At 39.4% G+C, this 12914-nt stretch overlaps 1 protein-coding gene across 1 annotated transcript in view; it reads right to left on the bottom strand.

Moving 5' to 3' along the window:
- Window positions 1-168: 168 nt before the first annotated feature.
- LOC132546093 (uncharacterized) overlaps window positions 169-12914 on the bottom strand; it is a 48222-nt gene continuing 35476 nt past the window's right edge. Inside the window, exon 7 of the mRNA XM_060209790.1 lies at window positions 169-261. Coding sequence (XP_060065773.1) covers window positions 169-261 — 93 coding nt within the window. The remainder of the gene's footprint in view (window positions 262-12914) is intronic.

Raw genomic sequence — 12914 nt, 5'->3', positions numbered from 1 at the left:
TCAGTGGTCATCCTAATGATGAGGTGTGGTCAAGGCCTTAACAATCAACAGATCACTGGTCATCCTAATGATGAGGTGTGGTCAAGGCCTTAACAATCCACAGATCACTGGTCATCCTAATGATGAGGAGTGGACAAGGCCTAAAAAATCCACATGCCACTGGTCATCCTAATGATGTGGTGTGGACAAGGCCTCCACAATCCAGGGATCACACTTGGAACCTTCTCTGAACTCATCCTTGGTGAGACGACCATCATTATTCTAGAAAGAGAAAACACACAAGATTATACAGCGTATTTGAAGGCATGTGAAGTATTCTCTAAAGATAGGGTCCCATTGGCCTGTCATCTGACAATTAACAGCCGTAGTGGTGGAGTGAAAAATTATGAATGATCCAAACAGTAGAGGTAGCAAAAAAACTTTCTTCATTTCAGCGTCTCAACTTTCCCATCTTATTTCAGCTTGAAGGTTTAAAATGTGTTTTTAAAATGGCAGTTATGGCAGCCATGCTGTATATTTGTCTTACTCAAAAAATAGCTTGGTCCTAGTAAGGTCAAATAACTCCAGGCAAGTTTGAGTTACAAAATATCTGCCCTTAATGTCATGTCAAAGATCTTATGTGATCTTAAAAACTAGCAACTTATTGTCAGCTTCCTTTGGGTCAGATGGCTGAAAAATTACAAATCTGATGCTTAATGCCCAATTATCATTTCTCAGTATGCATTCTGTAACAGGACAGATAATGTTTTACTAGGTTTTCATACAGTTAATGTTTTTCTGTTACAGACTTTCCAACAGGTTTACTGAATATGTCTGACTATCTCTTACTATTTACATGCCTTTCTGAGGTCATACAGACTAAAGGCCCCTGTAAATAACAAACCACACAATACAGACTAAAGGCCCCTGTAAATAACAAACCACACAATACAGACTGAATGCCCCTGTAAATAACAAACCACATCATACAGACTGAATGCCCCTGTAAATAACAAACCACATCATACAGACTGAATGCCCCTGTAAATAACAAACCACATCATACAGACTGAATGCCCTGTAAATAACAAACCACATCATACAGACTAAAGGCCCCTGTAAATAACAAACCACACAATACAGACTGAATGCCCCTGTAAATAACAAACCACATCATACAGACTGAATGCCCCTGTAAATAACAAACCACATCATACAGACTGAATGCCCCTGTAAATAACAAACCACATCATACAGACTGAATGCCCCTGTAAATAACAAACCACATCATACAGACTGAATGCCCCTGTAAATAACAAACCACATCATACAGACTGAATGCCCCTGTAAATAACAAACCACACAATACAGACTAAAGGCCCCTGTAAATAACAAACCAGGTCATACAGACTGAATGCCCCTGTAAATAACAAACCACATCATACAGACTAAAGGCCCCTGTAAATAACAAACCACATCATACAGACTGAATGCCCCTGTAAATAACAAACCACACAATACAGACTGAATGCCCCTGTAAATAACAAACCACATCATACAGGTGCCACAACATACAGACTGAATGCCCTGTAAATAACAAACCACACAATACAGACTGAATGCCCCTGTAAATAACAAACCACATCATACAGACTGAATGCCCCTGTAAATAACAAACCACATCATACAGACTGAATGCCCCTGTAAATAACAAACCACATCATACAGACTGAATGCCCCTGTAAATAACAAACCACATCATACAGACTGAATGCCCCTGTAAATAACAAACCACATCATACAGACTGAATGCCCCTGTAAATAACAAACCACATCATACAGACTGAATGCCCCTGTAAATAACAAACCACATCATACAGACTGAATGCCCCTGTAAATAACAAACCACATCATACAGACTGAATGCCCCTGTAAATAACAAACCACATCATACAGACTGAATGCCCCTGTAAATAACAAACCACATCATACAGACTGAATGCCCCTGTAAATAACAAACCACATCATACAGACTGAATGCCCCTGTAAATAACAAACCACATCATACAGACTGAATGCCCCTGTAAATAACAAACCACATCATACAGACTGAATGCCCCTGTAAATAACAAACCACATCATACAGACTGAATGCCCCTGTAAATAACAAACCACATCATACAGACTGAATGCCCCTGTAAATAACAAACCACATCATACAGACTGAATGCCCCTGTAAATAACAAACCACATCATACAGACTGAATGCCCCTGTAAATAACAAACCACATCATACAGACTGAATGCCCCTGTAAATAACAAACCACATCATACAGACTGAATGCCCCTGTAAATAACAAACCACATCATACAGACTGAATGCCCCTGTAAATAACAAACCACATCATACAGACTGAATGCCCTGTAAATAACAAACCACATCATACAGACTGAATGCCCTGTAAATTACAAACCACATCATACAGACTGAATGCCCCTGTAAATAACAAACCACATCATACAGACTGAATGCCCCTGTAAATAACAAACCACATCATACAGACTGAATGCCCCTGTAAATACAGACTGAATGCCCCTGTAAATAACAAACCACATCATACAGACTGAATGCCCCTGTAAATAACAAACCACATCATACAGACTGAATGCCCCTGTAAATAACAAACCACATCATACAGACTGAATGCCCCTGTAAATAACAAACCACATCATACAGACTGAATGCCCCTGTAAATAACAAACCACATCATACAGACTGAATGCCCCTGTAAATAACAAACCACATCATACAGACTGAATGCCCCTGTAAATAACAAACCACATCATACAGACTGAATGCCCCTGTAAATAACAAACCACATCATACAGACTGAATGCCCCTGTAAATAACAAACCACATCATACAGACTGAATGCCCCTGTAAATAACAAACCAGGTCATACAGACTAAAGGCCCCTGTAAATAACAAACCAGGTCATACAGATTAAAGGCCCCTGTAAATAACAAACCACATCATACAGACTGAATGCCCCTGTAAATAACAAACCACATCATACAGACTGAATGCCCCTGTAAATAACAAACCACATCATACAGACTGAATGCCCCTGTAAATAACAAACCACATCATACAGACTGAATGCCCTGTAAATTACAAACCACACAATACAGACTAAAGGCCCCTGTAAATAACAAACCACATCATACAGACTGAATGCCCTGTAAATTACAAACCACATCATACAGACTGAATGCCCCTGTAAATAACAAACCACATCATACAGACTGAATGCCCCTGTAAATAACAAACCACTTCATACAGACTGAATGCCCCTGTAAATAACAAACCACATCATACAGACTGACTGAATGCCCCTGTAAATAACAAACCACATCATACAGACTGAATGCCCCTGTAAATAACAAACCACATCATACAGACTAATTGCCCCTGTAAATAACAAACCACATCATACAGACTGAATGCCCCTGTAAATAACAAACCACAACATACAGACTGAATGCCCCTGTAAATAACAAACCACATCATACAGACTGAATGCCCCTGTAAATAACAAACCACATCATACAGACTGAATGCCCCTGTAAATAACAAACCACATCATACAGACTGAATGCCCCTGTAAATAACAAACCACAACATACAGACTGAATGCCCCTGTAAATAACAAACCACATCATACAGACTGAATGCCCCTGTAAATAACAAACCACATCATACAGACTGAATGCCCCTGTAAATAACAAACCACATCATACAGACTGAATGCCCCTGTAAATAACAAACCACATCATACAGACTGAATGCCCCTGTAAATAACAAACCACATCAAATACAGACTCATACAGACTGAATGCCCCTGTAAATAACAAACCACATCATACAGACTGAATGCCCCTGTAAATAACAAACCACATCATACAGACTGAATGCCCCTGTAAATAACAAACCACATCATACAGACTGAATGCCCCTGTAAATAACAAACCACATCATACAGACTGAATGCCCCTGTAAATAACAAACCACATCATACAGACTGAATGCCCCTGTAAATAACAAACCACATCATACAGACTGAATGCCCCTGTAAATAACAAACCACACAATACAGACTGAATGCCCCTGTAAATAACAAACCACATCATACAGACTGAATGCCCCTGTAAATAACAAACCACATCATACAGACTGAATGCCCCTGTAAATAACAAACCACATCATACAGACTGAATGCCCCTGTAAATAACAAACCACATCATACAGACTGAATGCCCCTGTAAATAACAAACCACATCATACAGACTGAATGCCCCTGTAAATAACAAACCACATCATACAGACTGAATGCCCCTGTAAATAACAAACCACATAATACAGACTGAATGCCCCTGTAAATAACAAACCACATCATACAGACTGAATGCCCCTGTAAATAACAAACCACATCATACAGACTGAATGCCCCTGTAAATAACAAACCACATCATACAGACTGAATGCCCCTGTAAATAACAAACCACATCATACAGACTGAATGCCCCTGTAAATAACAAACCACATCATACAGACTGAATGCCCCTGTAAATAACAAACCACATCATACAGACTGAATGCCCCTGTAAATAACAAACCACATCATACAGACTGAATGCCCCTGTAAATAACAAACCACATCATACAGACTGAATGCCCCTGTAAATAACAAACCACATCATACAGACTGAATGCCCCTGTAAATAACAAACCACATCATACAGACTGAATGCCCCTGTAAATAACAAACCACATCATACAGACTGAATGCCCCTGTAAATAACAAACCACATCATACAGACTGAATGCCCCTGTAAATAACAAACCACATCATACAGACTGAATGCCCCTGTAAATAACAAACCACATCATACAGACTGAATGCCCCTGTAAATAACAAACCACATCATACAGACTGAATGCCCCTGTAAATAACAAACCACATCATACAGACTGAATGCCCCTGTAAATAACAAACCACATCATACAGACTGAATGCCCCTGTAAATAACAAACCACATCATACAGACTGAATGCCCCTGTAAATAACAAACCACATCATACAGACTGAATGCCCCTGTAAATAACAAACCACATCATACAGACTGAATGCCCCTGTAAATAACAAACCACATCATACAGACTGAATGCCCCTGTAAATAACAAACCACATCATACAGACTGAATGCCCCTGTAAATAACAAACCACATCATACAGACTGAATGCCCCTGTAAATAACAAACCACATCATACAGACTGAATGCCCCTGTAAATAACAAACCACATCATACAGACTGAATGCCCCTGTAAATAACAAACCACAACATACAGACTGAATGCCCCTGTAAATAACAAACCACATCATACAGACTGAATGCCCCTGTAAATAACAAACCACATCATACAGACTGAATGCCCTGTAAATAACAAACCACACCATACAGACTGAATGCCCCTGTAAATAACAAACCACATCATACAGACTGAATGCCCCTGTAAATAACAAACCACATCATACAGACTGAATGCCCCTGTAAATAACAAACCACATCATACAGAATGAATGCCCCTGTAAATAACAAACCACATCATACAGACTGAATGCCCCTGTAAATAACAAACCACATCATACAGACTGAATGCCCCTGTAAATAACAAACCACATCATACAGACTGAATGCCCCTGTAAATAACAAACCACATCATACAGACTGAATGCCCCTGTAAATAACAAACCACATCATACAGACTGAATGCCCCTGTAAATAACAAACCACATCATACAGACTGAATGCCCCTGTAAATAACAAACCACATCATACAGACTGAATGCCCCTGTAAATAACAAACCACATCATACAGACTGAATGCCCCTGTAAATAACAAACCACATCATACAGACTGAATGCCCCTGTAAATAACAAACCACATCATACAGACTGAATGCCCCTGTAAATAACAAACCACATCATACAGACTGAATGCCCCTGTAAATAACAAACCACATCATACAGACTGAATGCCCCTGTAAATAACAAACCACATCATACAGACTGAATGCCCCTGTAAATAACAAACCACATCATACAGACTGAATGCCCCTGTAAATAACAAACCACATCATACAGACTGAATGCCCCTGTAAATAACAAACCACATCATACAGACTGAATGCCCCTGTAAATAACAAACCACATCATACAGACTGAATGTCCCTGTAAATAACAAACCACATCATACAGACTGAATGCCCCTGTAAATAACAAACCACATCATACAGACTGAATGCCCCTGTAAATAACAAACCACATCATACAGACTGAATGCCCCTGTAAATAACAAACCAGGTCATACAGACTAAAGGCCCCTGTAAATAACAAACCACATCATACAGACTGAATGCCCCTGTAAATAACAAACCACATCATACAGACTGAATGCCCCTGTAAATAACAAACCACATCATACAGACTGAATGCCCCTGTAAATAACAAACCACATCATACAGACTGAATGCCCCTGTAAATAACAAACCACATCATACAGACTGAATGCCCCTGTAAATAACAAACCACATCATACAGACTGAATGCCCCTGTAAATAACAAACCACATCATACAGACTGAATGCCCCTGTAAATAACAAACCACATCATACAGACTGAATGCCCCTGTAAATAACAAACCACATCATACAGACTGAATGCCCCTGTAAATAACAAACCACATCATACAGACTGAATGCCCCTGTAAATAACAAACCACATCATACAGACTGAATGCCCCTGTAAATAACAAACCACATCATACAGACTGGAATGCCCCTGTAAATAACAAACCACATCATACAGACTGAATGCCCCTGTAAATAACAAACCACATCATACAGACTGAATGCCCCTGTAAATAACAAACCACATCATACAGACTGAATGCCCCTGTAAATAACAAACCACATCATACAGACTGAATGCCCCTGTAAATAACAAACCACATCATACAGACTGAATGCCCCTGTAAATAACAAACCACATCATACAGACTGAATGCCCCTGTAAATAACAAACCACATCATACAGACTGAATGCCCCTGTAAATAACAAACCACATCATACAGACTGAATGCCCCTGTAAATAACAAACCACATCATACAGACTGAATGCCCCTGTAAATAACAAACCACATCATACAGACTGAATGCCCCTGTAAATAACAAACCACATCATACAGACTGAATGCCCCTGTAAATAACAAACCACATCATACAGACTGAATGCCCCTGTAAATAACAAACCACATCATACAGACTGAATGCCCCTGTAAATAACAAACCACATCATACAGACTGAATGCCCCTGTAAATAACAAACCACATCATACAGACTGAATGCCCCTGTAAATAACAAACCACATCATACAGACTGAATGCCCCTGTAAATAACAAACCACATCATACAGACTGAATGCCCCTGTAAATAACAAACCACATCATACAGACTGAATGCCCCTGTAAATAACAAACCACATCATACAGATTAAAGGCCCCTGTAAATAACAAACCACATCATACAGACTGAATGCCCCTGTAAATAACAAACCACATCATACAGACTGAATGCCCCTGTAAATAACAAACCACATCATACAGACTGAATGCCCCTGTAAATAACAAACCACATCATACAGACTGAATGCCCCTGTAAATAACAAACCACATCATACAGACTGAATGCCCCTGTAAATAACAAACCACATCATACAGACTGAATGCCCCTGTAAATAACAAACCACATCATACAGACTGAATGCCCCTGTAAATAACAAACCACACAATACAGACTGAATGCCCCTGTAAATAACAAACCACATCATACAGACTAATGGCCCCTGTAAATAACAAACCACACCATACAGACTGAATGCCCCTGTAAATAACAAACCACATCATACAGACTGAATGCCCTGTAAATAACAAACCACACCATACAGACTGAATGCCCCTGTAAATAACAAACCACACAATGCCCCTGTAAATAACAAACCACATCATACAGACTGAATGCCCCTGTAAATAACAAACCACATCATACAGACTGAATGCCCCTGTAAATAACAAACCACATCATACAGACTGAATGCCCCTGTAAATAACAAACCACATCATACAGACTGAATGCCCCTGTAAATAACAAACCACATCATACAGACTGAATGCCCCTGTAAATAACAAACCACATCATACAGACTGAATGCCCCTGTAAATAACAAACCACATCATACAGACTGAATGCCCCTGTAAATAACAAACCACATCATACAGACTGAATGCCCCTGTAAATAACAAACCACACAATACAGACTGAATGCCCCTGTAAATAACAAACCACATCATACAGACTAAAGGCCCCTGTAAATAACAAACCAGGTCATACAGATTAAAGGCCCCTGTAAATAACAAACCACATCATACAGACTGAATGCCCCTGTAAATAACAAACCACATCATACAGACTGAATGCCCCTGTAAATAACAAACCACATCATACAGACTGAATGCCCCTGTAAATAACAAACCACATCATACAGACTGAATGCCCCTGTAAATAACAAACCACATCATACAGACTGAATGCCCCTGTAAATAACAAACCACATCATACAGACTGAATGCCCCTGTAAATAACAAACCACATCATACAGACTGAATGCCCCTGTAAATAACAAACCACATCATACAGACTGAATGCCCCTGTAAATAACAAACCACATCATACAGACTGAATGCCCCTGTAAATAACAAACCACATCATACAGACTGAATGCCCCTGTAAATAACAAACCACATCATACAGACTGAATGCCCCTGTAAATAACAAACCACATCATACAGACTGAATGCCCCTGTAAATAACAAACCACATCATACAGACTGAATGCCCCTGTAAATAACAAACCACACAATACAGACTGAATGCCCCTGTAAATAACAAACCACATCATACAGACTGAATGCCCCTGTAAATAACAAACCACATCATACAGACTGAATGCCCCTGTAAATAACAAACCACAACATACAGACTGAATGCCCCTGTAAATAACAAACCACATCATACAGACTGAATGCCCCTGTAAATAACAAACCACATCATACAGACTGAATGCCCCTGTAAATAACAAACCACATCAATACAGACTGAATGCCCCTGTAAATAACAAACCACATCATACAGACTTAATGCCCCTGTAAATAACAAACCACATCATACAGACTGAATGCCCCTGTAAATAACAAACCACATCATACAGACTGAATGCCCCTGTAAATAACAAACCACATCATACAGACTGAATGCCCCTGTAAATAACAAACCACATCATACAGACTGAATGCCCCTGTAAATAACAAACCACAACATACAGACTGAATGCCCCTGTAAATAACAAACCACATCATACAGACTGAAATAACAAACCACATCCCCTGTAAATAACAAACCACATCATACAGACTGAATGCCCCTGTAAATAACAAACCACATCATACAGACTGAATGCCCCTGTAAATAACAAACCACATCATACAGACTGAATGCCCCTGTAAATAACAAACCACATCATACAGACTGAATGCCCCTGTAAATAACAAACCACATCATACAGACTGAATGCCCCTGTAAATAACAAACCACATCATACAGACTGAATGCCCCTGTAAATAACAAACCACATCATACAGACTGAATGCCCCTGTAAATAACAAACCACATCATACAGACTGAATGCCCCTGTAAATAACAAACCACATCATACAGACTGAATGCCCCTGTAAATAACAAACCACATCATACAGCCCCCTGTAAATAACAAACCACATCATACAGACTGAATGCCCCTGTAAATAACAAACCACATCATACAGACTGAATGCCCCTGTAAATAACAAACCAGGACTCATACAGACTGAATGCCCCTGTAAATAACAAACCACATCATACAGACTGAATGCCCCTGTAAATAACAAACCACATCATACAGACTGAATGCCCCTGTAAATAACAAACCACATCATACAGACTGAATGCCCCTGTAAATAACAAACCACATCATACAGACTGAATGCCCCTGTAAATAACAAACCACATCATACAGACTGAATGCCCCTGTAAATAACAAACCACATCATACAGACTGAATGCCCCTGTAAATAACAAACCACATCATACAGACTGAATGCCCCTGTAAATAACAAACCACATCATACAGACTGAATGCCCCTGTAAATAACAAACCACATCATACAGACTGAATGCCCCTGTAAATAACAAACCACATCATACAGACTGAATGCCCCTGTAAATAACAATCCAGGTGATACATCATGCCCTGTAAATTACAAACCACATCATACAGACTGAATGCCCCTGTAAATAACAAACCACATCATACAGACTGAATGCCCCTGTAAATAACAAACCACATCATACAGACTGAATGCCCCTGTAAATAACAAACCACATCATACAGACTGAATGCCCCTGTAAATAACAAACCACATCATACAGACTGAATGCCCCTGTAAATAACAAACCACATCATACAGACTGAATGCCCCTGTAAATAACAAACCACATCATACAGACTGAATGCCCCTGTAAATAACAAACCACATCATACAGACTGAATGCCCCTGTAAATAACAAACCACATCATACAGACTGAATGCCCCTGTAAATAACAAACCACATCATACAGACTGAATGCCCCTGTAAATAACAAACCACATCATACAGACTGAATGCCCCTGTAAATAACAAACCACATCATACAGACTGAATGCCCCTGTAAATAACAAACCACATCATACAGACTGAATGCCCCTGTAAATAACAAACCACATCATACAGACTGAATGCCCCTGTAAATAACAAACCACATCATACAGACTGAATGCCCCTGTAAATAACAAACCACATCATACAGACTGAATGCCCCTGTAAATAACAAACCACATCATACAGACTGAATGCCCCTGTAAATAACAAACCACATCATACAGACTGAATGCCCCTGTAAATAACAAACCACATCATACAGACTGAATGCCCCTGTAAATAACAAACCACATCATACAGACTGAATGCCCCTGTAAATAACAAACCACATCATACAGACTGAATGCCCCTGTAAATAACAAACCACATCATACAGACTGAATGCCCCTGTCAATAACAAACCACATCATACAGACTGAATGCCCCTGTAAATAACAAACCACATCATACAGACTGAATGCCCCTGTAAATAACAAACCACATCATACAGACTGAATGCCCCTGTAAATAACAAACCACATCATACAGACTGAATGCCCCTGTAAATAACAAACCACACCATACAGACTGAATGCCCCTGTAAATAACAAACCACATCATACAGACTGAATGCCCCTGTAAATAACAAACCACATCAATAAATAACAGACATGAAGACCCCTGTAAATAACAAACCACATCATACAGACTGAAATGCCCAGACTGTAAATAACAAACCACATCATACAGACTGAATGCCCCTGTAAATAACAAACCACATCATACAGACTGAATGCCCCTGTAAATAACAAACCACATCATACAGACTGAATGCCCCTGTAAATAACAAACCACATCATACAGACTGAATGCCCCTGTAAATAACAAACCACATCATACAGACTGAATGCCCCTGTAAATAACAAACCACATCATACAGACTGAATGCCCCTGTAAATAACAAACCACATCATACAGACTGAATGCCCCTGTAAATAACAAACCACATCATACAGACTGAATGCCCTGTAAATAACAAACCACATCATACAGACTGAATGCCCCTGTAAATAACAAACCACATCATACAGACTGAATGCCCCTGTAAATAACAAACCACATCATACAGACTGAATGCCCCTGTAAATAACAAACCACATCATACAGACTGAATGCCCCTGTAAATAACAAACCACATCATACAGACTGAATGCCCCTGTAAATAACAAACCACATCATACAGACTGAATGCCCCTGTAAATAACAAACCAGGTCATACAGACTGAATGCCCCTGTAAATAACAAACCACATCATACAGACTGAATGCCCCTGTAAATAACAAACCACATCATACAGACTGAATGCCCCTGTAAATAACAAACCACATCATACAGACTGAATGCCCCTGTAAATAACAAACCACATCATACAGACTGAATGCCCCTGTAAATAACAAACCACATCATACAGACTGAATGCCCCTGTAAATAACAAACCACATCATACAGACTGAATGCCCCTGTAAATAACAAACCACATCATACAGACTGAATGCCCCTGTAAAAAACAAACCACATCATACAGACTGAATGCCCCTGTAAATAACAAACCACATCATACAGACTGAATGCCCCTGTAAATAACAAACCACATCATACAGACTGAATGCCCCTGTAAATAACAAACCACATCATACAGACTGAATGCCCCTGTAAATAACAAACCACATCATACAGACTGAATGCCCCTGTAAATAACAAACCACATCATACAGACTGAATGCCCCTGTAAATAACAAACCACATCATACAGACTGAATGCCCCTGTAAATAACAAACCACATCATACAGACTGAATGCCCCTGTAAATAACAAACCACATCATACAGACTGAATGCCCCTGTAAATAACAAACCACATCATACAGACTGAATGCCCCTGTAAATAACAAACCACATCATACAGACTGAATGCCCCTGTAAATAACAAACCACATCATACAGACTGAATGCCCCTGTAAATAACAAACCACATCATACA

The sequence above is a fragment of the Ylistrum balloti genome, unplaced genomic scaffold, assembly GCF_031769215.1.
Source record: "Ylistrum balloti isolate Yb309-2 unplaced genomic scaffold, AGI_CSIRO_Ybal_v1 Utg369874, whole genome shotgun sequence".
NCBI classification, from domain to species: Eukaryota; Metazoa; Mollusca; class Bivalvia; order Pectinida; family Pectinidae; genus Ylistrum; species Ylistrum balloti.
The sequence above is the reverse complement of the archived record's forward strand: the minus strand, read 5'-3'. Positions and strand labels throughout refer to the sequence as shown.